The 27,850-nt window shown below is 49.0% G+C and overlaps 1 protein-coding gene across 2 annotated transcripts; it reads right to left on the reverse strand.

Moving 5' to 3' along the window:
• Nucleotides 1-141: 141 nt before the first annotated feature.
• LOC114019633 (placenta-expressed transcript 1 protein) lies at nt 142-27,504 on the reverse strand. Of its 2 annotated transcripts, none has more exons than XM_043534143.1 (5): nt 27,478-27,504; nt 6,221-6,424; nt 4,172-4,364; nt 2,658-2,716; nt 142-1,445 (listed from the first exon to the last, which is right to left on the reverse strand). In XM_043534143.1, exons 2-5 carry the CDS (start codon nt 6,381-6,383, stop codon nt 1,297-1,299), a joined length of 564 nt encoding a protein of 187 aa, XP_043390078.1. In that variant the 5' UTR covers nt 6,384-6,424; nt 27,478-27,504; the 3' UTR covers nt 142-1,296. The 2 variants fall into 2 exon arrangements, with proteins under 2 accessions (XP_043390078.1, XP_027678714.2); XM_027822913.3 differs by having other exon boundaries at nt 6,221-6,429; nt 27,478-27,503.
• Nucleotides 27,505-27,850: the final 346 nt, after the last annotated feature.

A 27,850-nucleotide genomic window follows, 5' to 3' on the forward strand; every position in this document is an offset into this window, starting at 1 on the left:
GAGATTTTGACCTTGGTCTTTCACCGTAACATTTAAGTGCTCATCTATAGGCAGAAACCAAGCATTTCACAGTATTTAGAGTCATTTCTGTCACCCAGCTCTTCTGAGAAAGGTCACGGAAAGCCAAGAAAGAGCCCCAGGCACAATATGAAGTATTTTATTCATTAATTTATTTAGATTTGTGTAAGAAAATCTACTTCTCTACGGCCATTTAACAATTTCTAAACAAACACAGTCCATACAAAAAACCCCCCAAAATCTCAACAAGAAAATGGATCAACAAATTCAACGGCACATCCCAGCCAACATGGCAGTAAAAATCATCTGCTGTCTATTAAAAATATTCCTACTCATTTCAGAGACCGAACCCTTCCTTCATCTCAGGGTCCTGCCCCAAAACACCAGAGAAAAATCAAGGGGGGTATTGCAGGGTGCCCTGAAGTACAACAGGTTATCTTGGGCCAAGGATTGAAACTGGCAGGGAATTCCAGTCAGGGGGCTTTCATGGAGAAGGCCCTGCCAGTAGGGGGTTCTAGCTTGATTTATGGAAAGGACTTGCCTCCATATGGCAGGCTAGACTGAAAAACAGGGTGTATTTACTTATTTCATGATCATTTAAATTTGTATCCCATGCAGGCTTTAAATCAGTCTGAACTGTGTAAGTCTGCCCTGCCCTTCACAATTCTCTGCAAGGCCGACTGATTACAATGTCCCTCCCCAGTCAGGGCCCTGTAGACTGTTGATGAGTCACATACAGGAGGTACTGGCTCAGAAAGACACTGCAAATGGGATGTGTCCACAGCAAATGGGATGCAGCAGCAGCTGTGGAAGATCCTTCCCCATGCCCATTTATCAACCTGCAGTGCCCTAATGTGGAAAGCAATTTAGCCCTCCTGGTGGAAGGCACATGCTGTCTCTGCTTCATAGAACTATAGGAGATCAGGATGGAAGGAACCCTTGGTGTTACCTTGTTCAATCACCTTTTGTCAGATTACTCTACCCGACGCTATTCTACACTCTATGAATGTATCAAATCCTGACTTGCTACAGAACATTTCAGCTCATGAAAACTCTCGAGACAAGTATGTGCCAGAATTTCTTCCTGTGTTTCCTGCTGCTGGCAATGGGGTTGGGTGTCAGCTCTCTGGTCAAGTAGGGTGTAAAAGAAAGTGCAGTCATCATGCTTAAATACATAACAGTAGAAGAGAGACTTCCTGAGTAGATCAGCTGTCCACCCTTGCATCCAAGTAGAAAGCAAAGATGGAAGGGCGTGGCTCGACTGGGGTGCGTTTCCCACTAGGAGAGCAGTTTGCCAGTAACAAAGATTGACAGCAGGTGGACAGCTGCCAGGAGGAAGGAGCTGGCCTGCACTGTGGAGACGGAACTGGTGGTGAGTATTCTGGTGGTGAGTATTCTTGTTGTCGACGCAGGTGTGACTGAAGATGCTGAAATGCAGAAGCAAACCAGGATTAGAAATCGGTGGCGCGAATGGACTGTGGGCTCACTGCAAGATGGTGCATCAATTCCTGTTGCTGCATGTATCTCTCAGAAATTGGGATCAGATCTGCCCCTGGGGTAAACTGGCATTGCTCCATTGAATTCAGTGGAGCATTGCAGATTAAAAGGATTTGAAGATCCTGTCTTAGGCGCCTTGGGGCGGAGAAGTGAGAGAAAGAAGTCTCTCCCTTCCGTGGAATAAGTATAAATGGGATCAAGGACAGCAGAGGTCCCTTTGGTTTGGTGTGTGGAGCCACAATCTCAGCAGTGTCCATGTGTGTGGCAAAGAAGTTAAGCAGGAGGACACATCCCATGCCTTGTGCCAACATCACAGGGCAGCACCTGCTCCCTCCCTCATCATTTCACTGATGGTACCACAATGGCATGTGATTTCCTGGTGTCCAGCTGGACAGCTGGGGCTGAGTGCCAAGCAGGACCTACTGGATCTATATTCAAAGGTCCCATTGGATCAGGCTGGGAGGTGCTGTTCCGATCAGAACTCCCCTTTGTATGTCTGCAGCAGGCAGCAGCTGTCAGTGACCATCCGTCAAGGCACCAAATATTCCTTTTCATGAAACAGTCACATTGAACAAGAACAGGATTAGCTTTGCTCTGAACACAGAGTGATCCTCCTGCTACAGGAAGGAAATGGCCTGAAAAACCTCCAGATAGACTTACTGGGAATTAGTCTGTAGTGTGCCATTTAGTTCCTGTAATCAGTTCTTACTGTGCTCAGCTCCATTAGAGGAGGAAGCTGCGGACAAATGATGATCCTCTAGCAGTGTAAGACACCATAGCTTTACTGAAGTTGAGGGAGTTATGCCCTTTACGCCCTTTTGAGGATCAGGCCTGTTACTGAAGCCAATGGAGTGATGCTGATTTACACCAGCTGAGGATCTCCTATTTATATCTACTCTGTATCTTTTAAAGCCACCTGACATTTTTCAAGATGTCAATGATATTTTTGTGACCCCCATTTTATGCGGGTGCCAATTTTCAACTGGTTTTAGTGTCTTTGCCTTATATTTCATTACAGGAGAGAATGGGTGTTTGTCTTGAAAAAGACGGAATTGATTCTTATCTCACAAAAGCCACAATAAAAAAAAATGAATCCGTTCAACTGCTTTGTCATTTGATACATGCATATTAGGCTGATTTACCTCTACTCAGGGTTGTCTTCTGGAGCAGGGTAGAGCCATCGGAAAAAGTCACAAACACCCTGTGGAAAATAAAGGAACAACACACATCAAGGGCTTGGTCTCACTAATACCTTCTGTTCCCTAAAATAATGTAGGCTACAATAAAGGTAGATAAAGGGAGGAGGAATAAAGTCATAAAGAGATTATTTTATTGAGCAAACATGATAAATTTCCCTATTATCTTTTTTTTCTGTGACACATGTCGTTAGTCACTAGTTGCCATCAATACTCCTGTCATTTATTGCTTTACAGCACTTTCCAATGACAGGTTTCAGGGTAGCAGCCGTGTTAGTCTACATTCGCAAAAAGAAAAGGAGTACTTGTGGCACCTTAGAGACTAACAAATTTATTTGAGCATAAGCTTTCGTGAGCTACATCCGATGAAGTGAGCTGTAGCTCACGAAAGCTTATGCTCAAATACATTTGTTAGTCTCTAAGGTGCCAAAAGTCCTCCTTTTCTTTTAGCACTTTACAATGTTTGTTGCAAGCTGTAAGTCTGTTGATGCCAACCATTACAATTAAATATAGAACTAATTGTTGAAAATAACCACTGCACTCTTTCCTTTCTCAGTCAGCCTGATAAGCCTTATCTCTGGTTTTCTTTGGTAAATATTTCTCACTGATGCAGCTCCATTAAGGTGAATATTAGTGTAGACCAGGCTGATACAAGTCCATTTGTTTTGGTCGAGTCACTCTGGATTTTCATCCATTGGGGGTGAATGCAGCCAAATGAGAATTCGGAGCACACAGAGGTGTTAGTTCCAACTCCAGCTCTAACGGAGGAGTCATGGAACAGGTGCACGGTTAGAATGGCCTGCAAAGGCATCTGCTGTGTGACCAGCAGCACCCGAACTCTTAAGGACTTTGGGGCGCGGCTTTTTGGTGTGTGTGTGTGTCCCCTAGTGCATGCTTACGGCTCATAGGTGATATATTAATACCAATAAATAATAATCATAGAATCACAAAAAGAAAAGGAGTACTTGTGGCATCTTAGAGACTAACCAATTTATTTGAGCATAAGCTTTCGGGAGCTACAGCTCACTTCATCGGATGCATACTGTGGAAAGTGTAGAAGATCTTTTTACATACACAAAGCATGAAAAAATACCTCCCCCCACCCCACTCTCCTGCTGGCAATAGCTTATCATAGAATCACAGAATCTCAGGGTTGGAAGGGACCTCTGGAGGTCATCTAGTCCAACCCCCTGCTCAAAGCAGGACCAATCCCCAACTAAATCAAAATAATAAGATGGAATGATGATGGAACCTGCTGGATTTGCATTTCAGCTCCACTTTAAATTTCCTCTGATTGAGCTGCACTTTGTGGTTGAGCTGCACTTCCCCCCTCCATAAAACCTTCCCATTAAACCTTTTAATGAAAGCAGACCCCTCCTGCCATTTCATGCACACCTCCTGCAGAATGTAGCTCTGCTCCCCATACTCCGTCTCCTCTCCCAGGTAAGGAAGAGCATTACCTTATTTCCACCCTGTCTGTCACATTGTTTGGAGATTTCCATTGTATTGTGGCTGTGTTGGTGATATTTTGCTGCCCTGATAGGCCGTTGCTGCAGTTCACAACTGGATTTTCCCACTGGCCCACAGAGGAGTTCTGGCTATCGATGGCCTGCAGGATAACTGAGCTGCTGTTGGTGGCTCCACTGATGGTTACTAGAGAGAATGCAGAGGAGGAAAAAGTAAGTTCTCTGTGCTGAGAACCAGCACCCACAAAACCCCACCAGCCCCCAGGGGATCTGAGAGAAGCAGAGAATGCTACAGATCTATGGGGTAAGGCCTTTGGTGTCTCATGGACCCCTCCCCCCAAGGGAAATGTAAAGTTCCAAAGAGGAATAGCCACTCATCCAAGTTCAGGAGTTCCCTTCACATGGGTCCAAAAGAAGATTCTCCACACACAAGGGGAGCAGGACAACTGCTTTTAGCCTAAAAATCTAAGCAGCACAAGACTTTGGAGCCCGGAGTCCTCCTATTCTCCCCTAAGCTGATGGAATAGGCCCTATGATTCCTCCTTGCTACCTTGTACAGTTTGACTGCACGTCATGGCAAAGACTGGAGCTCTCTCAGTCTTACCAGTTTTCCTAGCTACAGCATCTTTATTACAAAGACCATCTAGTCAGTGGGCTACTCACTGTACAAGGAAAGCTACTCCGTAACCAGCAAACCAGGCTCCAGTGTGTCTCATTGTAACCCCTGACGATGGGAAAGGCTCCCTTTGGCAATGCTTTGGAAATGCTCAGCCTGAGGGAGAGTTTATCCTGAGCCACATTTCAAAGAAACCAGCCAGACTGCCAGGTGCCAATAAAATAGATGTGAACTAGCAGCAGACTGTGTGTGTGTGTGTGTGTGTGCGCACACATGTTAATTAGAGCCAAGTTTGGTTGTAAGTGGCATTTGGAATGAAATTAATCTGTAGTTGTGTTCAATCCTTTTTGGTATAGAAATGAAAAAAAAAAAAAAAAAAAAGGAACCATCCCTAACTTTACAAAGTGGCTGCTCTTTGTGTCAGATCCTGACCTGTAAAGAAAGATAGTTCCTCTGACTTCAGAGAGAGATACACAGTGTCTGTCAATCCAGACATTTATTCAGCACTGGGGGCTTGATCCTGCTCATTTTGCATTTTGAAGTCAATGGAAGATTTGCTATTGGATGATAAGAAGAGGATCAGGCTACTAATCACTGTGTCAGAGGGTGCGTAAAAAGCAGTGAAAGTGACTTCAGGGCCGGTGTTCACGAAAGGTACATGCACCCAAACAGAACGGCCCCAAACAGCCCCCAGCAGTGCTTACATGATCTGAAAGGGGGCACGGGGTGGGTGGGGGGCAGCTTTGGTAAAACAATGCAACCCAGCTCAGTTTAAAATGTATTTATTTTTGCAGAATCTGTTACTCTTTGTGATCCCTGCCCTCGCCCCCTTTAAGCCCTGGCCTCCACACCTTTGTCCTTTCTTCTATTTCCCCAGGAAAGGGTGAATTCTCATAGTGTGTGTGGGGGGGGAGGGAAATCACCCCAAATGTCACGCCTTTTCAAACAACCAGTTTCCAAGTTTTGCTGCACAGTTTTGGCAGATATGAAATAAGAATCCCAGCTGCAGGCAAGGAGAGAGCATCTGCTGGGGACCCTGGAGGGCACTGACATTAAAACACAAATGATTACTGCTACCTTTCTTTTTACAAAAAGAAAAGGAGTACTTGTGGCACCTTAGAGACTAACCAATTTATTTGAGCATAAGCTTTCGTGAGCTACAGCTCACTTCATCGGATGCTTATGCTCAAATAAATTGGTTAGTCTCTAAGGTGCCACAAGTACTCCTTTTCTTTTTGCGAATACAGACTAACACGGCTGTTACTCTGAAACCTTTCTTTTTACGCTTCCCGCCTGACATAAAAGCCGCTCAAATGCATGCTCATTCTTGCACATTGCAGACACACCATGAAACTCAAGAGAACATCCAGGCAAAGCGAGAATCTATGCAGGAGGAAAGTTCCTAGATCCAGAGAGAGTCAACTTACCACTGTAGTTTGTGTCTGCCTTGTAGTCATCAGGGATCACAGATAGATTGAAAGAGCCAAGATGAGTGGTATTCTGGATCAATTCACAAGCATCCAGCAAGTAGACGGGGGAAATCAGAGCCCCAAGGAAGAGCAATTGCAGCGTGGAGATAAGGACTGCCATGGTCAGTTTTGCTAGTCTCTCTCCTTCTGTTAAGGACAGACCTGTACTGCGGAGGAGCACCAGATGCAAGCCTATTTATACTACCTTCTTGATGAGGCAGATGCAGATTTTCCCTCCCACTCCAGTTCACTCACCTGAATGGGAGGTTCCACATGGTCACATTTTTGGAGTTTACGTCCTTCTACCTGCTCAGTATCTTAATCAACGTTCTGGCTTGAAAGGGGGAACTAGCTGCTAAGAGTTACTTTAGCACTGGGCCTTTTACATCTCATTGAAGCATCTGTGGACTTGAAGAGCAAGTCTTCCCCCCCCAGCCCTTTGCACAGGGGAGTGTTGTGTGGTGTTGATGCTTCACCCAGGCAGCTGCAGAAGTGTGAGACTGTGAGAGGGAATGGCATGGGACATACATGTGTCCTAGTGTCCAGGCCTACATGGGCTTCACCTCCCAGTGGGGGTAAAGCACAAAGTGGATAGCTCTTCCCGGTGCACAGATACAGGCCAGTACAATCACCAAGTCTGTCTGGGGTAAGAGTGAAGGGCTCAGCCTTCAGTGGCCCCTCTTGGGAGCCCCGTGAAAAGGCTGTGTGTGCTGGATTAGGGGTCACATGCAACCCTCAGATCTCAGTCCCACAGCAGTGCAAAGAGCCAATGTGGAGGTCTCACACTTTACCATACTGTGGCCCTCTACTGAAGCAAGAGATCCTGTTGTAAACCACTCTAGAAATAAATAAGGATGAAACCAAGAGGGGTCAACAGAAAGTTAAGATGGTTCTAGGGAAATTGCTCTAAAAGCCTACAGAGATAGATCCTCAGCTGGTGTAAATCAACCTAGCTCAGTTGGAGGATCTGGGCCCATAGAACAGAATTAGATAGATTTTATTTTCTTAGATTCCAGTGGTTCTTTTGACATTCCCTGCCCCCTAGAATTCTGTAGCAGGGATAAAATTATCTATTCAGTTCTAGAAGGTTGTTCAATAAACCTATAGCACAGGGATCATTTTCTATTACTTGCTGTAGGACTTTCCATCCTCTTCCCCTCTCACTCCCAACTCCAGTGCCACAAAATTTGGTGGGTGGTAGCCAGATAATTTGGTTACATGAAAGATGTTCCTATTCGGTCATAAGTCCTATTAGTATTAAGGAGGATGAAAACAAATGGCCTTTAATGGGATGCTTGGTTCAACGCCATGATCTCAGTGCAAACACCTGACTCGTGGTGGCAATTTTATTTCCTCCTTTTTTTTAAGTTTTGCAAAGGTTATATTCTTTTGTTTTCTGGCTGTGATGGGGTAGGGAAGCAGCAGACCAGGGATTTACAGAACCGGTTCAGAACATTCCTTGACAGCCATCCAAGTCCTTCTGTATATGGAGAGGATTTTGATGTCTCCCTAGCTCTTGTTGCAACATCAGCAGGAGAAACTTCAACACTCTGTGAAATTTCATGTACACAAGAGTTGGCAAATGGATGACGTTGCAGTCGGAGATAGAAGAGAGAGAGAGAGTTTCTTTCTTTAAAGGGAAGTAAGAGGAATTTTTCACTGCTGAGATCATGCTGATAACGTGTGGTATCTGGTTCAGCAACCGGCCTCCTGGGTTAGTCAACTTGAGGTTGATTGGCAGCATGGCAAATTGCATTTTTTTTTAAGGAGTCTATCTCAACGAGGAACTATTCTATTCTGCAGTTTAATGCAGGTCCTTACACCCTACCTATATCAACAGCGACTTATTTGCCAGATATCCCCCAAACCTCCAGTTCTCAAGTCTTCCCCTGCACCTCCTGCATGTCTCCTGAAAGTACTGAAATAGGATCCTCATTCAGACCAGAGGTCTGAGACTCTACAAAGGTACTAGGATAATTACGGGATCTTTGTATACCAAATGTCCTGCAAGAGCTGTTTCTTATGGGGCCTTTATGATGATACAGAGATAATCCAGACAGGGGGTATATGTAATGTAATGTATATTTACCCTTTAATTGACATTAACGGGGTAACAACTCTTATATAGAGACTGAAGCCCAGATACCAGAGCAGAAAGCTCAGAAGCTCACATACAGCCTAGCGTTTGATACACTCCCACCCGTTATTCTGAAAACAGTTTGAGGAATAACCCAAATGCACCAACAATTGGTTTGCTGATACACTATTAGTTTATCAGGTTTTTTTGGGGGGGGGAAGGGGGCGGGGAAGAGGGTTTGGAGACTAAGAACAACAATTTCCAGAATTTAATAGCCAAAAATTAGACACCAAATTCCAACTCAGTGGACTCAGGCAGCTTTGATTTAGGGGTCTAACTTGAGGCTGCCTTTGGACCTACTTTCTTTGCCACAGTTCCTGGCTTGGAAGCCGGCTGTGAAAGGATGGATTCCAGAGACCGGGGATGAACCCAATATTCCAGGTCCGGGGGTGTTCGTATGTCAGTGTTGCGTTTCATGGACTCTGGTTGGGAAGTTTGTACAACTTGTCATGAGGAGACAGGGCAGCGTGACAGGGTGGGGGGGGGCTTGTTCTACTTGGACTTGATTTTTGTCACAAACCCCTAAAGCAGCATTTCCCAAACTTTTTTTGGCCACGGAACACTTTTTAGCCTATTATGGAACACTTTATAATATTATTTTGTGGTCATTTGGTTTTCAAATAAGAAATTGCATTATTTATGCGCAAATATATTTTATTTTATAAAACAAAGCAAAAATACAAATTTAAAACAACTTGAACCAACAATTTCTAACTGGAAAGCGCATATAAAGTAGTACAAAAATCAAGTGCAAGGGTCAAAATGAAATTCTAGATTTTTTCACGGAACACCTATTCCCAGTGTTCTGCGGAGCACAGTTTGGGAAACGCTGCCCTAAAGAAAGCCCCAGAATGAGGTAGGGGAGGGGGACACATTATTCTTGCAGGAAAACGCCAAATGCTGTGGGATTGGTTCCTTTAGCATCACAGACTTTTTTGAAACCTCAGCTACTTTTCAGCTATAAATAATTCTCAGCAATAAAAAGCAGGGGCACAACAAACCCGTGTGGAACATAAGGACTAAACTGAGTGACGTCCCTCAAAATGAAGGAGATATTGGACAGGTTTCTTCCCTTTCCTTCTCCCCCTCACACAAGGGATTATCCCTCAGCGCCTCCCAGGATATGTAGGCTTTTTCCATGACCTCATTCAAGGCCTTGTTACTCCTGACGTACCCTGTTATCCCCAGCTTTGATAATCATTAACTTGTCATTTCTATTTATTCACTTGGTGACTTTCCAACCGACTGGGCTGATTAACTGGGGTGCAAGGAAGGCTGTGACTCACTGGTAGATGCACAGACTCCTGGCTGCACCCAAACCTCCATGCAGCACTTCAGTAAGGGAACATTGGGAAGTTCAAACTCCCAGTTTCATAGTTTCAGGCCAGAAGGCTCCATGGGTTCCCCTCGTTTGACCTCTTGTGTCACACAGGCCATTGTTTTTCATCCAGATCCACCTACACTGAGCCCAAAGACTTTACACAAAACAGCATTTCAGCCCTCAGGAGACTAAACGGTGTACCTCATTGAGAGAATGGGAGAGACCCAGGCCGTGGCGATGGCAGGGAATTGATAAGGTGAGATATACCCAGATGATCCCAGAAAGCTCAATCATGCATGCATGATCCACATGCCACAGAGGAAGGGGAAGTCCCCCGTCCCCCTGCCCAGGTCCCAGCCAATCCGACCTCAGAGAAAATTCCTTCCTGACCTCAAATCTTCTAATGCATATGACCCTGAGCATGTGAGCAAGATCCACCAGCTAGAAACTGAATTCTCTGTGCTATCTCAGGGTGTCCTGTCTGTCTCCACCTGTGGTCAATCTCTGATGTTTCAGGCAGGCCAACTGGCCCCCCTCACCACATCCAGCCAATCGAGTACTTACTGGGGGAAAAAGCTCCTTCCTGCCCCTGCAGGTGACCAGCTGAAGCCCGGAAGCACGATTTGATTATAGCCGTTATCTTTATGGGCAGCTGCTAGTGTATAATGAGGGCATTGTACGTGATCTGGCCTAAGCCTTCCAACTCCCAAAACAGATGAGTCCCAGCCAGCAATATTATAGCTCCACAGCCTGCCCCAGCCAGCTGATTTATGCAGCAGCTTGTTTGCAAAACAAGTAAATGATTCAGAGAAAAGAAGGTGAACCCGCCCCTGCCCACCCTATAAAACCAAATGCCAAGGACAATGTGCAGGCAAAGCCCTATATTGGAAGGGCATCAGGAAAGTCCTGATTAAGAGAACAGAAAAGGGACAAGAAAGCCATCCTGAAACAATGAGGCAGAAGATGTGGTGGGGAGTTATGCACAAGTGAGCAATGCTGACCGATCCCAGCTTGGAGTGGACATTAATTCCGCACTAAAGAGAGCTGGAAGCAGTGAGCCCCTGAGCAGCGAAAGGGATTCTCAGTCGGGCCTACAATTCTAGAGGGCTGTCACAGAAAAGGAAGCTGGCAGCTTTTAAAAGCATTTGAAATTGAGAAAGGCAGTTTGTAGGGACCAGACTGGGAACAGGGAGATCCAGGTTCAATCTCTAACTCTGCCACAGCCTCTCTGAGTGACCCTCGGGCAAATCACTTAGCCTCTTTGGGCCTCAGTTCCCCACCTGTAACATGGGGATGTTAATGCTCCTGTTCTCCCATTTCAGCTACTTAGATTGCAAGCTCCTCAGGGCCAGGAATCTCTCTTCCTGTGTCCAATGCCGCCAGCCCCAAGTGCAACGGGCTGTGATCTCAGTCCTGGCCTTTAGGGGCTGGCGTAATACAAACAAACCATAGTTATGGTAATAGAAATGGGCATGAAGGAGTCCCTGGACTTGAAAATCTACCTGGAAATACATCCGATGAAGTGAGCTGTAGCTCACGAAAGCTCATGCTCAAATAAATTGGTTAGTCTCTAAGGTGCCACAAATACTCCTTTTCTTTTTGCGAATACAGACTAACACGGCTGTTACTCTGAAACCTACCTGGAAATAGCAACTCAGGTGGCGGTCCCCTTGCAGGATGGGCTGTGTAAATTGTGGGCTTATCCCTGCTTTCCCTCTGGGGCCCCTTCCTTTCCCAATACCTTGAGACACAAGAGCGGGTGTGAGTCCCAACAAGGACACAGTTTGAGGTGAATAGGAAACAACAATAAATGCAAACGACTTGGCAACAAAACAGAATGGAAAAGAACAGCTGAGGAAGGTTCTTGTTGGGATTTTCAAGAACAGCTTCACCTCGGACCTGATCCCCCCCAGGCTGGTTTCATCTGACACAGTCACGTCAGAGCCCTGCCCTGTCCTCTGGCCAATAGCAATGACTAACGTATGAGGTCAGAGGAGCAGGTGGAGTTGGCAATAGAGACAAACTCTGAGTTCCCTGCCCCAGGGTAGGAGATTAATTCCTAATGGGGAAATACTCCTTCTGCTCACATCAGAGAACCACAGCAAAGAGCACATGACATGAGATGAGAATACTGTAGTTAGATCCCCATTGGCTTTGGCACAGTAGTCCCTGCTGTGGGATTTTACTCAGCAGTGAGTTTGCATTTGGCTTCCCCAGAACCTGGAGGTCTTGTGTTTGGCAGGGCAAAGTGAGGAAAGACTTGAGGCCTCTTTTCAGAGAGAACAATTGCTCTGCAGAAGTACAACAATGTTGATGTGGGACATGGCTGGAAAGTCCTGGAGGGAGGAGGTGAGGACCATGTTTAGCCTGAAAAAAGGCAGCTGGGATGTTACTTGATTTAGCAATAAATCCATCCAGGGTGACTTGGGGGAGGGTGCCACACCAGGATCTGGGAATAAACTTGTTCACTTAAAGTGAAACTAACGGTCATGAAGTTGAGCTGAGACAGAAGAGGGTCTGATTGGTGCTTCTGGTCTAAATTCCTGCCTTTGGTGACTGATTTCTCTTGGCAATAACCACGTAAGTCACAACACTCCCCTACTATCCAGAGTAAAAGGCTGGAATTGCAAGATTCTGGAGATACATCATGTTTTGGAGCGCAGTTTCCGGGAGGCAGGCTGGATGGGGCAAAGGTGGGGAACACATGGAGAATAGAGGCGCCAGGGGTTCTTTCCGTCTCTACTTTCCTCTCTTTCAATCGCGCTACTGAACTCAGTGTTTTGGCTAAACCAGGACAACAGGTTGGGCTTCAGCCTAGTTGTGATGGGAGGAGAGGAATCGTTTTGACTGAAGCAATGCTGCCAGCTCCCATGATTTTATCTCAAGTTTTGTGATAGTTGGTGTTTTTCTTAAAGCCACAGCACCTGTGGCCATGTGATTATGGGACGCTCTCAGCTTTCACTTTAGCAAAAGTAAGTTTCTAGCCCTTCTTTTTGGGGAGAAAAAGCTTGAAAACCATGAACTCTACAGGTTCAAATCCCAAAAGGCCAATAAAAGCCACCCAAGATCCATTTGTTTTTAAAATCTCATGATTTGGGGGGCCTGCCTCGTGCTCTTTGTGCACTTGGGGCTGGCGGCATTGCTGAGGATTTGACCTTGGTTAGTCCCCAGCTATTTTCAAAGGTCAGCTGGCAATAGCACATGTGATGTCACCCAAAAGGGACCTCGTGTGTTGATTGCCTGGGCTGCTACTTAACGAAGAGCAATGATGGGAAAGGAAATACAGACCCCCAACCCCACCAACCTCTCCCTGGCGAGTTCCTTGCGGAACCTGATATTTTGGAAAATGTAATGCAGTGTGTCACCCTTTTTTCCAGCAGAGGGATGTTCTTGTGGCTCAGGTGCTGACCTGAGACCAGAAGATCATGGTCCAGTTCCCATCTCTGCCACAGACTCCCTGTGCAACCTTGGACAAGTCACCTAATCTCTCTCTGTGTTTGTTTCTCTTCTGTACAACAGGAATAATGATCCTTCTTTTGTCTCCCTTGTCTGTCTTCACACTCTACGCTGCCATACTGCCTGTACGTAAAGCACCTAGCATGACAAGGCCCCTGTTTTGGGACTGCTTGGGTGTTGCTCTGATATCAATAATGATAGTTGCACATCTCAGTGGGAAAGTCCGCAGGGGTCAGGCTGATGGACACAGGGAAGAGAGTCCCTGGCCACCGTAAAAAGAGTGGGCAGAGTTTCCTGGAGAAGGGTGTAGGTAGCACAGAGCTGGCAGACTGCCCAAGAACAGGCTGTGTCTGTGGATTTCTCGGGCCCTGCATGCTGCTGGGAGTACAAGGTTCCCAAGAGCATTCTTCACCCAGATCATGCCACAGAATCCGAGAGTCCTGTTCGTGAATCTCAACGGGGCGCCCCTCCTTTTCGAAGCAGCCTCCGTGCCTAAGTCAGGGTAAGTTCCTCCATCTTCCCAACTATAGTAGCTGACTCCATGGGCTCAAACACCCCCAGGAAAAAAACAGGGAGTGCTTAGCACCCACCAGCCAATCCAAAGAAAGTCAGCACCCGTGCGCCCAACTACTGCCTCTTCCACGGCTCCCTGGGGCTCTTGGAGCAGCCTGTGACTCCTGCTATGTAACAGGGGTGCAGGAATTGCCACCTGGGCCTTCCCCACAATTCCTTAGGTGAGGTAGGGGAAATGCAGGGAGAGAGGTCAAGGGACATGACCATGGTCAGGAGGGGAATGCAGGCAGCGTTTGCCTCCCAGTCCCATGCTCAGAGCATCTCCCACACCCTGTTGCCCTGGGATGGTCCCAGATGCATCCCAAAGGACAAATGTAGCCTGTAGGAAATTGACCTTGTCACCTCGCTGGCTAAGTCTATTGCTGATACAGTGTTAGCGCTTCCAGGCCTCTCTCAATCACTGCGGCCTGTGGTTCCCAGAGAGAGCACTGCTGGTCTGGAGAATCCTGTGAATTAATGGAGCCAACTGAAAAGAGCCTTTGCAGAGAGTGATGGGGTGTATATTTGGGGACATGAATGCTAAGGGGGAGTAAAGGGAGCTGCCGGCAGGACCAGCCCCAAAGCCACAGGGAAGCATCTCATTCTCAGTGAATTTCAGCAACTCTCAGCAGCAGACATTCCTCCAAACCATCAAAGAATACCACTCCGTTTCCTCTGTAGGGACAACAGGCCAGGGCCCTGCTCTGCACTGAGGCCAGGAGGGGAACTTTTAAAGAACACTTTAATGGCTTGCCTGGGCTTTTTGGAATTAAATGAAAACAGCTATGGGATGTAAGCTGCAGGAACCTCTCTCCCCAGGGCAGACAGCAGGAGAGTGAGTCTTCCAAACTCCACCACAAACTGCCTCTGTGTCCAACAGCCTCATGGCTCCGTGCCCCACATCTAAGAAGCATTTTCAAAATAAAGCTCAACAGCAGTTTGTCTCTGAAGAAGGGATTTGGGGAGGTTCCCCCCTTCCTGGCTCCCCCCTGCGGGGCATTGCCCCATGCCACATTCCAGGTGACTTTTCAGTTTGGCTTCAGCCATTTTAGATAAAGACTCTCATTAGTCTCTTACACCTCTTCTCTCTCTCTCTAACACTTTTGCTTTCTCTATCCTTCCCCCACTAATATTTTTTGGGGTAAAACTAATGGATGGAGCAAAATTTTTGCAAATTTTTTGAACATTGGGAGCAGTGGCAAAGTTTGCCCATTTTCAAGCAAACTCGTGCACCCCGCAACCCCCCGTCTCTGGAAGAGGCAGAAGCTGCCTCGTGCATGTTGATGGAGCCTCTGGAGACTGCCCGAGTGGGGCAACGGGAATCGCACCTATTTATAAACAGACTCAGCAATGACTTCCGCATATGTGGGCTACACCCAACATGCAGATAAAGTCAGAAGGGAGGGAGTGGCAGCCAGGAGACCTCAGGCTGTCAGCTTGCCCCCAGCTAAATGTGCCCCTGTGCTGAGGAAGCAGAGATAAGTCAGGATGACTCAGACTCCAATGCAATTTTTGTATTACGGCAGTTATGCAAGAAAGATCTTGGCTCATGCCAGTGGTGTGCTTTGCTGGAAGCACAGGGAGAGGGAGGGTCAATCAGAGAAGCCTCAGCAGTGCCAGCCCCCACACGGAAATGGCGATAATGAAGGAGCCCTGGACTGCACTACACAGAGCAACATGGACTTTGGGTCTGGCACTGTCTGGGTAGATACCCCCCTCAAGTATGACCCCCCCCCCCCAACAGCATTGCTCAGGAAATCCTGCCCACATATTGCCCAGATCTTCTCTTTGCACCCTCTCTGGCCTGGCTGGTTGATCCCTTAGTTGTCCTGTTTCTCTGGGAGGAGCCACAACTGGATAGTGAAATAATGGTTAGAAGTGTGTTCCCACCTGCCACTGAGCTGTGGGTGTGTGTTCAGAACTCCTCTGTGTGGCCCGATGCCCCTTTCCCAACCCAAGACTAGTGCAGCACTCAGGTCACGAGCAGCTCCCAAGAAGATCTTGCCCCACTAACAAGCCACCTGCAGAGTTATTGCCACCTCTGGATTTCCCAGGAGACCCAAAGCTCTTTGGGGCAGACACCGTCTGGATTTAAACAGGGTCACCTTGTGGGTGTTTAAACAACACCTGTCAGGAACATCCTGCTGGGCATGACAGGGCTGAGTTTGTGCCCTCTCCGGTGCTACACAGATCATCCACCCCCCCTCCCAGTTCTTGGGTTTCCCCCTACCCCGAGCAGGATTGGATACTATTGGGGCATAAGGATGGCAACTCTCTGAGCTCAGGGCTCTGCCTCAGGACTTTCCGTCTCAGAGATGTCCTGTGATCCCTGGGGCACATAAAAGCAGGAGAAGAATGGAAACTGAAAGCGCCATGGTTCAGAAAGCTGAACCTTCCCTCTACCCTGGTCTGAGCGGCAGGAGCTGGTCTCAGCTGGGCAGGGTCCTTTGCACTACTGCAGTTATTTCACAGAGAGGAAGTCCTTGCAAAGAGCTACCTGACATGGCATCAGTCTCAGGGGATGTCTACAGTTGCCATTTAAAGCGGAAAAAGTCTGGTGGGAGCGCCTACACTTGCCAATGACTTTTTGCGGTGAAACTCAGAAGTTTCACCACAAAAAGAAAACCACCTCCATGAGAGGCAGACAGCTCTTACCAGTGATGCTTTTGCAGTGATGTGCAAGTGAAGACCCGTTCTTCCTGTTTACAGAGCTTTTAGCCTCCGCGGGATATCCCACAGTGCCTAGGTGACCACTCTGGCCAGCAGCTGCTGCTCTGAAGCCAGGTAAACAGACATCTGTAAAGCCCCGGGAAGTTAGAAACTCCCCTTCCTGTTTTCTTGGCAAGTGCTCATGTATCATCTGGCCAGGTGACAATGCCTGCTCCATGGAGCAAACAATCCCCTGCTTGGAGCAATGCTGAGCTCCTGGAGCTGATCAGTGTTTGTGGGGAGGAGGCTGTGCAGGGACCCAGGATACCCCGCGATCATCCCCCCCCTTTCCCACAAGACCTATCGTCAAAAAGGAGAGAGCTGCACTGTGGGATAGCTGCCCTCAGTGCGCTGCTCTCATCGTGACGGAAGTGCTGCAAATGTGAACAGTCTCTGACGCTGGTGGAAGTAAGTGAGTACACAAACCAGTGCTTTTCTTTCACCAGTTCCCTATCACCGGTGAAACTGACAGTGAAAAAACTCTGCAAGTGTAGACATAGCCCCAGTATCACTTCCCCCCAGCCCTCTGACAGGCTGGGCCAGGCTGAATTTGGCTTTTTGTTCTGGTGGCACATCTGATGCTATGGAGGCACAGGGCAAATTCCACATGTAACGGGACTTGGTCATGCAGGGCAATGTGCTGTCCCTGCAGAGTATCATGACACTCTTTGGCTGCACTGCAGGGGCTACAAATCATGAGTCAGCGCCCCCCATTCCCCCCAGTCATGAGATTAGCTTAAAAATCATGAGGTTTAATACAGAAAGTTCGTCTTATTGGCCACCTGGTTTCTGAGCATTAAGGGTGCACTTGGGTCACGTTTTCAGGCTTCTCTCAGTAATCAGGAGAAGCAGAAACTTCTAATTTTTTTAAAATGAAAGCTGAGATTCTCCCCTAATCCCAGGACTCCAGGAGCTGGGGCTTTAAGAAAAAAACCCACCCCAAATCCTGATGGCTGAGGACACTGCAACTGCCCTGATGTCAGGCTGCATCCATGCACCCGTCTACTTGTTCTGCAGGGCGCTGAGAACAAGGGGCAAAAATAGCCCCAGCATATGAAGAGCTGAAGCTCAGGAGTCCCATACATAATGCATGCCACTGAGAGATGATGGATGAGTAGCGTCAGCCCATGCACAGGCTGGGGCAGAGGGAACCAGGTGGGACTTGCCTTGCCCAGGGCAAAGGAGTCACCGCAGGCATCAGAGCAGGAGACCAGTGACGGCATTCCAGAGAGAAGGGATGAGTCCCCTGCCCTGTGTTTCCCTGGTGCAACAGAGCCTGGGTTCAGAGCAGGCTGCACAGAGTAGCTCTGGGCCTTTGCCTGAAGGGGTTGTCAGGCTGTTTCATACCATCAGAAGCTTCCCATCGGAACTGCCTAGGGATCAGCAGTAAATGCATGTGGGCAAGCCCAGGTTTGGGGGATTCTGGAGGGAGAGGGTGAATGGATAGAGACTTCAGCCTTAAGTGGTTCAGGGGCAGAGGCTTTGGTGAAAAGTGGGGAGATGAGCAGTGGAGGGTAGAGATCCTGCCCCGTCTCTAGCTGTAAAGAAGGTCCTGGATCCCCCATCCCTAGCCCTGGTGGAGAGGAATCTGGCTTTCAGCCTTGGCTGTGAAATGCTCTCAGGCACCAGGGTGTTGCACATGGTAACAACTAGGTGTTGACTGAGATCCAGTCCCACCTTGGCACCTGCGGCTAAGTGCCATTGGAGCGGGGCAGCCTCCAGTCCAGCTGCCAAGTGCAGGCCACCCCCCCCCCACTTCGTGGCATCGCCCCCAAGAAGGGGCTGGGCTCTCTGCCTTGCCCTCAGGATATGGGGAGTCGCAGCCCTTCTTGTGCATGAGATAGGAGATCTGGGGTGTGTGTGGGATGACCCCCAGGAAGGAGGGGCTCAGGGCCTGTGGCAGCCTTAATGGGTTTGCTCTGAGGGAAGTAACTGCTGTCTCCCTACAGTGTTTGCTAAACACTGGGCACTGCGTTAGCTGATATTTACCCACCAGAAACATTGTGTTCCCAGAATTGCGATCCTGCCAGTCACTTGCCTCTCGAGGGGAGGTTACTTACTTATGGGGCTTCTTTAGGAGCTCTGCCACTCTGGAGGGCTTCTGATGGAGTTTGCAGTGATAAATAGGGAACATATTACTCCTGCCACCCATGCTTGGCCTAACCACTATGATCACCTGCCGAGGGGTGCATTTCCCCCAGAGGGCCCATGTCCCGCCACTCATGGCCCCTGGGTATCTGCTGCCCATCATGTTCCATGCTGGGTTTCCCTCCTCTGAGCAGCTGCATCCTGGCAGCCTGGCAAGGCATCTCAAGCCCTTCTCCTCCCTGCACAGTCTCTTCTCCTCCCGGTTTCTCTGGTGGATCAAATTGCCCTTGCCCAGTTGGCAGTTTCTTGGGTTGATCCTGCAGGTATTTAGGCTTCCTGAGAGGGGACTGGCCAGCTTCTTCCTCCCCAAGTGGCAGCTGCCTTACTTCCTCCTTTGCTGACCTGTAGCTGCATTAGCGTTCTGGCATTTGCAACAGCTCCTTCTGCTTCCTTATCTCTGGGTTTCTCTGTACACATTTTGCAATAGTCACTCTTGTTCCCAGGCTGAGGACAGGCTATCTTTGGGCATATCCAGGCAGCATCTGCACTGTGGGGCTGGGGCCCGTGATACAGGGCTTGCGTGGGCTCATGGAGCTGCACACCAGGTCTGTGCCCACCTGAACTAGCCAGATCATTAGTCCTGGAGCTTGGGCTTCTCAGGAAACCAACATGATTTAGCCATGGTAGGAGTTGTGTCACTAGAGCCTACAGTCCCCTACCAGACCCGCTATCCCTACTCTCCTCCAGCCACTGGCTGAGCTGGCTTTAACAATGGAAGCTTTAACAATGGAAGCTGCAGACAACCAGAAACCCACAGATCACCACACCGATCTCCACAGATCCAGTAACCACCCCAAACATACCAGAAAATCGGTTCTCTACCAGCCAGGCCCTCAGACACCACAGAATACGCTGCGAGGAGAAAGTCCAGGATACACACTTAAAACTGCCTTCACCAAACAGGGACACTCCACCAGAGAAATAGATCACGTCATGGAACGGGTCACCCAAATAGCCCAGGAGAACTGCTTCAATACAGAAATAAACCCCCTCTGACTGCACATCCCTTGTTACCTACCATCCCAACTGGAACCCATGCGGGGTATATTAAACAGTTACAGCCTAGACTCGATGGGGACCACATCCTGAAAGAAATCTTTCCTGAACCCCCTCTTCTGGGCTTCAAACCACCCTCCAATCTCACCATCAGAAGCAAGGTCCTCACAGACCAGGACCCACCAACTCAAAGCGGCACCAGACGCTGCGAGAACAAACAGATGCAAAACCTGCAGACATGTCCCCACTGCTACAGTGATCCATACCTCCCACAACACAACTTTCAAGATTGATGAATCCTATACATGCCTTTCACAACATGTGGGGTACCTCATCCAGTGGATTAAATGGCTCATTAACAATTATGGGGGTACAACCAGACAATCACTATGCTCTCAAATGAACTCACATAGAAAAATGATAAGAACACAAAAACCCTGTCACCTGTTGGTGAACACGTCTCACAAAACGATCACTCCATACCTGACCTCTCAGTCCTCATCCTCAACAGAAACCTGCACAGCACCTTCAAAAGCTGAGCCCTGGGTGCTTAAATTCATAATGTTGCTAGGCTGTAAAAATCATGGTCTCAACAGAGACACTGGATTTATGGCTCATTACAACAATCTGTAGCCCCCTTTTTGTCCCATGACTGCAGAGGTGTGAATGAGCCACTTCACCTGGAATGGATCCTTGGAATATGTGCTAACTACATGATAAACAATCTGTTCCAGTTCCACCTTGTATTAGCTCTGCATACCTTTCCCAGACCTGAAGATGACTCTATGTAGTACCTGGAAAGCTTGTTTCTTTTACCAATAAAAGTCGGTCCAATAGAAGATTTAATAATTTTATTATGATGTTGTTAAAATAAAAAAAAATGGTACAGAGTGTAAGCGTAGAAGTTTCTGGTTATCAGGGAATAAGGTACAGATTATCAAGGGGTGCAAAGTCCTCACCCACCTTATCTCTCTAATGACAGGTTTCAGAGTAACAGCCGTGTTAGTCTGTATTCGTAAAAAGAAAAGGAGTACTTGTGGCACCTACATACCACACAACAGAACCACTAGCCCAGGAACCTATCCTTGCAACAAAGCCCGTTGCCAACTGTGCCCACATATCTATTCAGGGGACACCATCACAGGGCCTAACAACATCAGCCACACTATCAGAGGCTCGTTCACCTGCACATCCACCAATGTGATATATGCCATCATGTGCCAGCAATGCCCCTCTGCCATGTACATTGGTCAAACTGGACAGTCTCTACGTAAAAGAATAAATGGACACAAATCAGATGTCAAGAATTATAACATTCATAAACCAGTCGGAGAACACTTCAATCTCTCTGGTCACGCAATCACAGACATGAGGGTCGCTATCTTAAAGCAAAAAAACTTCAAATCCAGACTCCAGCGAGAAACTGCTGAATTGGAATTCATTTGCAAATTGGATACTATTAATTTGGGCTTGAATAGAGACTGGGAGTGGCTAAGTCATTATGCAAGGTAGCCTGTCTCCCCTTGTTTTTTTCCTACAAACCCCCCCCCCCCCCCCAAGACGTTCTGGTTAAACTTGGATTATTGCTGTGCACATTGTAAGATGAGCTGTTGCCAGCAGGAGAATGAGTTTGTGTGTGCGGTTTTTGGAAAGGGGTGGGTGTGGGGGGGGGTGAGAAAACCTGGATTAGTGCTGGAGGTGACCCACCTTGATTATCATGCGCATTATAAAGAGGGGTTTCAAAGGGGGATGGGCTGTTGCCAGCAGGAGAGTGAGTTTGTATGTGTGTGTGTGTGTGTGGGGGGGGAAGGGTGAGAAAACCTGGATTTGTGCTGGAAATGGCTCTACTTGATGATCACTTTAGATAAGCTGTTGCCAGCGGGGGAGTGGGGTGGGAGGAAGTTTTGTTTCATGGTCTCTGTGTGTATATAATGTCTTCTGCAGTTTCCACGATATGCTATGCATCCGATGAAGTGAGCTGTAGCTCACGAAAGCTCATGCTCAAATAAACTGGTTAGTCTCTAAGGTGCCACAAGTACTCCTTTTCTTATCTCTCTAGTATCCTGGGACCACATGGTTACAAGAACACTGCAAACCGCCATTCTCCCTGGGTGTTTAGCTGGCAAGCGCCCTGTTCTCTTTCAGAAAGGCTCTTCCAGTTTAGCACTGAGGAAGCTAATCCAGGCCACCAGGACAATCATGTCTCTCCATTACAGCCTTCTCTCTCTTGCTGCCGTGACGACTTGGATATTCCAGGAACTGCAATCACTGTTCTACTGTTCAGACTAGGAAAGCAGTTGCCCAGAGGCAAAAAGAAGCTTGCTGCACCCAGGGGAACTCTTCTGCCCGGGCAGCTTTGCTATAGTGCTCAGTTGCCTGCCACACACATGGGGGGGGAGGGTGAAGCCAGCCAGGCTGCAGAAGTGCCACCCCCAATCCCAGGGTGCATGGACATGTTCAGGGGCTGCCTAGGTGTCAGTGATGTGAGATGTCCCTGTTTAGGGCCCACCGCCTGGGGAGGGCTGACGGTGTCAGGCAGGGCCTAAGCAGCAGGGGCAGATGGACACAGGGAGGGCGGACATGGTTTTATAAGCACCCCAGGGCAAGGGGAGAGGAGATGAGGGAGTTGGGGGAGTGCTGACAGGCCGGGGCAGGATCTGGGCATATTGGATAGTTTGCCACAAGGAGTCACAGACTCGTTAAACTCAGTGACCCCAATTCTCAACCTTCCCATACTGTCTGGTTTCCTCCTCCTCCTGGGGGTGTTGCAAGCACCCAACACCTGTTTGTGACCCCAAGGTCAAAAAGCCCTGCTCTGTGCTCTTGTTTTCCCATCCCCACATACACCCCGGGGGAGCTAGGATTTCCTAAAGTCTCTGAGTAGAGTGGATTTGGTGTTAATCATTTCCCACAAAGCCAGCAGCAGCTTCTGCCATCACCTCCCTTCGTTTTCACAATAAAGGTGCTTTGTTATTTATCACACATACACACCCAGGGGTAAATTCCTCATTGCTCATCCGCATTAGAAAGGCCACTGGCCAACCCAAAGGAGTCCTCTTGCAGTGCCTGGGGATGTGTGTGTGTGTGGGGGAGGGATCTGGTTCTAACACCACACAACAAAAACCACTCAGCCACTCCCAGTCTCTATTCAAGCCTAAATTAATTGTATCCAATTTGCAAATTAATTCCAATTCAGCAGTCTCTCCTTGGAGTCTGTTTTTGAAGAAAACTTAGGCTTGAATAGAGACTGGGAGTGGTTGAGTCATTATACAAAGTAAAACTTTTCCCCCTTGTTTATTCCTCTGTTCCTCAGACATTCTTGTTAACTCCTGGAAATGTGCTGGAAATGGCCCACCTTGATTATCACTTCAAAAGGTTTTCTCTCCCCCCACCCCACTCTCCTGCTGGTAATAGCTCATCTTAAGTGATCACTCTCCTTACAATGACAGGTTTCAGAGTAGCAGCCGTGTTAGTCTGTATCCACAAAAAGAAAAGGAGTACTTGTGGCACCTTAAAGACTAACCAAATGCTCAAATAAATTGGTTAGTCTCTAAGGTGCCACAAGTACTTCTTTTCTTTCTCCTTACAATGTGTATGGTAACACCCATTTTTTCATGGCCTGTGTGTATATAAATCTCCCCACTGTATTTTCCACTGAATGCATCCGATGAAGTGAGCTGTAGCTCACGAAAGCTTACGCTCAAATAAATTGGTTAGTCTCTAAGGTGCCACAAATCCTCCTTTTCTTTTTGTGGATACAGACTAACATGGCTGCTACTCTGAGACTCCAAGGAGAAACTGCTGAGCTTGAATTAATATGCAAACTAGATACCATTAACTTGGGTTTGAACAGAGACTGGGAGTGGCTGGGTCATTACACATATTGAATCTATTTCCTTAAGTTAAGCATCTTCCCACCTTCTTGTCAACTGTCTAAATGGGCCATCTTGATTATCACTACAAATTTTTTTTTTCCTGCTGATAATAGCTCATCTTAACTCATTAGCCTCTCACAGTTTGTAGGGTAACTTCCATCTTATCTGTATGTATATCTATCTATCTTACTGTACGTTCCATTCTATGCATCCGATGAAGGGAGCTGTAGCCCACGAAAGCTTATGCTCTAATAAATTTGTTAGTCTCTAAGGTGCCACAAGTCCTCCTTTTCTTTTTGCGGATACAGACTAACACGGCTGCTACTCTGAAACCTGTTCTAATGAGGGAGCTCCGCTCCCTAGTGTCTCCCAAAGGAAAGCCATGGGATGGGCTCATCACCCCCTCTCATGTCTACTTCAAGCTTCTCATCCTTGTCTCAGCTATCAGGTCACCCCTGCTTCCTCAGCTCCACCAACGTGCCCACCTCACCCACCACTTCATCAGCTTCTCATGCCAATGCTTACCTCTTCCACAGGAACCGCTCTTCCTGAACCCATCTGTAAGTCCACTACTCTCCCCCCGCCCCAGAGGAAACCAGCTCGGGAGGTGGATGGGGAGAGCTGACTCCTGCTTGAGCTATAAAAGCAAAGATCTCTGGAGATTCTGTGCATCGTTCGAGGGCCACGACCGCGGCACTCGCTGGGCGCATACAGCACCTGGCGCAGTGAGACCCTGGGCACCCCAGTAACAACAATATTAGCGACTTACACAATGTACATTATTTGCTTCCCCAAAACAGTCTGAGAGAACAAGGCTAACAGAGAGCGACATGCTGTCCTTATTCAGCCCCCGACAGTCCTCCAGCTGAGAGCCCAGTGGCTTTCATTGTTCTTCTTTTAGCCACTGAGTTTGTGTAGGTTTGGTCACAGACTGCTCCTGGGCAGGACAGCAAGAGGGAAGGGCAGCACGCAATTAACCTTCTCTATCCACCTTGCTGTTGCAATGCCCCCTCTCCGCTAAGGCCCAGCATCTTCAGTCACACACAGAAACCCCTCCAGGCCTCTTGCAGTTCTGGCCCCGGACGTGGGCCCCCCTCTATTTCTGCTGGATCCCTCTGGAGATTGCATGAGCACCATATCGAGGTGAGAGAACCTCACTGATTTCTCCAGGAGAACATTCTCAGGATTGTTCTCCACCTTGGTCCCGATGCGTCCTGCAACTTATCTTTAAAAAAAGAAATCTCTGAAACAACCATGTAGATGAATTTAATTTGCCTTCTTCGCTATGGCAGCACCCAGCCGGCCAGCCCCGCAATGGGCGAGGTGCTAAAATGGCTTGGTGGAGCTAGTCCTTGTGATGTGCAGCCCACAGCTGGAACACCCTGCTCCTGGGGAAGGTGGTTGGCATGGGTGAGACGCTGCCCAAAGGGTGGATGGGAAGCAAGCCAGATCTCCCCAATCTGGGAGGGGAGCAGTGGGTGCTTTGCAGCTGCTGCTGCTACATCAGCAAACCAGAGTTTTGTTTTTCCTTTGTCTTTATCTAAGGCTATTTTTATACATGGGCGCTACCCTAGGATCACCTTGAGCATGCACTGCTGTATTTGCATAGGGCTGGGCATCACAGTGTGGCACCGAAGGCCAGCAGCTGAAATGGGTTCAAAGTCATGGGTTCAGTACTTCCTGTGTCAATAGTTGACTAGCCTGGTGACCGTGCAGTGCAGATCAGCAGGCAGCACGGTAGGGCACTGCAGGGTACAGCTCAGTGGGCACTGGGGCAAGCAACCACCTCTTGTGCAACACCAATTATTGGACTGGTGTGAGGCTCATGGGAGCAGAGGGGAATGAGCGGTGGAAGGGCTGCAGGAGACGGACAGGCCCTGCCCAGGAGATGGCAGCAGCAACCCACCAGCCAGCACCTGGGCTCCTGGCAGCAATCATTCCAGCTGATTTCTGCTACGACAGACACTGGGGTGGGGAAGGAACTGGGGGCAGACAGGAGCCTTCCACCCTCCTACCTTCCCTACCCAGGAGCCACTGAGTGCTCCAGCGGGGCCCCAGCCAAAGGCAAGCAATCCAAGGGAAGATGCTGATGGATCTGTGTGCCGTGCTGCTGCCAAGGCTGTGCAGGGAGGGAGAGGACAGGGCCGCAGCCCTGCATGGGCAGCGACTGCCCCCCAGGCTGGAAAGAGCCTGGATTGTAACAACCCCTCCCCCAGTCCTGCCGGGGAGGCAGAACCCAGCCACGCTGCAAACAGCCATTCCAGGCATACGACCCCCCCGGCCAGTGCTGCAGCTCCTTTGGGGAGGGGTTCTTGGCTCTGCTCCATGTCCACGTGCTCATCCCTCTCTTCTCCATGCCAGAGGTTGCAGGGCTACCTTGCTGTGGTGATTGCAAATGAAAGCCTGGGGTCCTGCTCCCCATCACTAGCTGCAATGCATTCCTGCTTCCAGGACCCCCTGCCATTGCTGACCAGCCCTGCAGGCATGTGAGAACAGCCCCGTCCCAGCAGGCTGCCTACGTGTTACCCCAGCCCTCAACCTGACGCAGCGCTCAGGAACCTTCTGGCATTATCCCTGGGGTGCCCCAGTGATCGCGGGGGATGATCTGGGGGCTCGGTACGAGGTTTGAGTTCTGGAGGATAGTACAAAGCTGTTATGAAATTGGTATATCATGGAAAGTCTCTCCGCATGTGTGTCCAGACTCAGCTGGAGGAAGAAAGCCCTGTAGTCAGCGTGCAGCCCGGGAGCCCACTGGGGAGAGGAGGAGGTTCTGGGGGGCAGGTCTCTGGGAGCGAGCACAGAGATCTCTGCGCATGGGGCTGGACCCCACTAACAAACTCTCCAGGGGAGACGGGCGCTGCTAGGAGGCTCCCAAGGGCTTTTCCGTGGAAAGCACAGCTGGGGCAGGCAAGCCAAGGGGGAGAATTATGTGGGCAGACGGCAGAGAGGGTGCCATGGGACAGGAACCCTGAGAATGACTCCAGCAGATGGCCCCCCCGCTGCACACCCTGGCCCAGACTCTGATCTCACCAGAGCTGGACTGGGAAAGGCTCTTGCATTGCTCGGCCTCTGTACACCAAGGATCAGTGGCCCTAGTGCCTGCTGCCAAACCCTGCCTGGGGACTGCATGCTGACCGGCCCTGCAGGGATTCGACGCTTAAAGTCCCAGCCGGAATGGCCTTAGAATATTGCTCTGCCTTTCTTGGGGCTTGGCCTGTCCCTCTTTGAGGCCCTGAGGGATTTCTGCTACTGCCCATCCTTTAGCATTAACGGGGCACAGCTGGGAGCCCCCCAGAGCCATACTGAGCCAGGCATTGCTCTTTGCAGCTAGCGCTCACAATTGCACTGGGAGGTTAATGTTTGAAATGAGCAGACACTGTGCTGGACACTGCCTGGCATGGACACCATAAACCAGATCTGCTATGCCCAGCATACGGGGGCTGGCCAGGGGAACAGACACTGCACTAGGAGATTTGTTTCCCAGCTGATGTTTTGGAGAGGGATCTGAGCTGCTGGTGCTCCCTGCATTCAAATGGCACAGGGGGCTCCTCCTTCCACTACCGGGCTGAGTGTCCCTTGGAGGACGAGAAACAGTTTCTTTCCATGCTAAACACTTGCACTAGCCCCGGCTGCAAGTCACTTCTAGGATCTGTCTGTAGTGAGTGCCTCCATGCAGGCCTGGGCCTCAGCACAACCCCTGGGCTGCAGGAGAGAGGGAGCCTGGACCCATCAGATTTCCTTCAAAACCCCCTAAGGAGGCAGAGTTACCATGCAGTGGGGCTGTCCCAGAGACATGAGATGCTTTCACAGGGCCAGCCTGGTCCCTTCCCAGTCCCAGTGCAGGACGCATCCCTTGTCTCTAGGACCTTGCCCTGACTAGAGTTAAGTCCCCTTATTCATTCCCCCACCTCCTCTGTGGGGCCAGTCCCTCAGCCTCACAGATCTCAGCATCAGAACATTTTCAAGCTCCATTTTCCTCCCCATTAGTCTCCCTGAACAATGGGCAGAGCACTGTACTCACAGATAGCTGACCAGGGGCCTGCTTAGATCCTAAGAGCCAGCACTGTCCTCCTCCTTCTGCTTTCTATTTATGCTTCCCTGCTGCCCAAATTATTCAGTGCACCTGCCCAGGCTCTAGCCTCTGAGCTCAGCAGCCATTAACCCTTGCAGCCCATCGGCCAGGCTTTACTCCTTTAACCATTCCGGGCCCGGCTAACATTTACAGGCAATAAAATCTGCCTAGTGCCTCCCCCTTCTCCCGTCAGGGCACCCCCATGTGCCTGGCCTTGAAGTCAGCCCCTTGATGCCTTCTGCCGGGAGTGAAGGGGATCCTTCTAGGAGTCAGCCAGGGCCAGTCCCAGGGGTTGGACGCTGCTGATCGTTGTGTGCTGAGC

Source organism: Chelonia mydas, chromosome 22 (assembly GCF_015237465.2).
Source record: "Chelonia mydas isolate rCheMyd1 chromosome 22, rCheMyd1.pri.v2, whole genome shotgun sequence".
Lineage (NCBI taxonomy): Eukaryota > Metazoa > Chordata > Testudines > Cheloniidae > Chelonia > Chelonia mydas.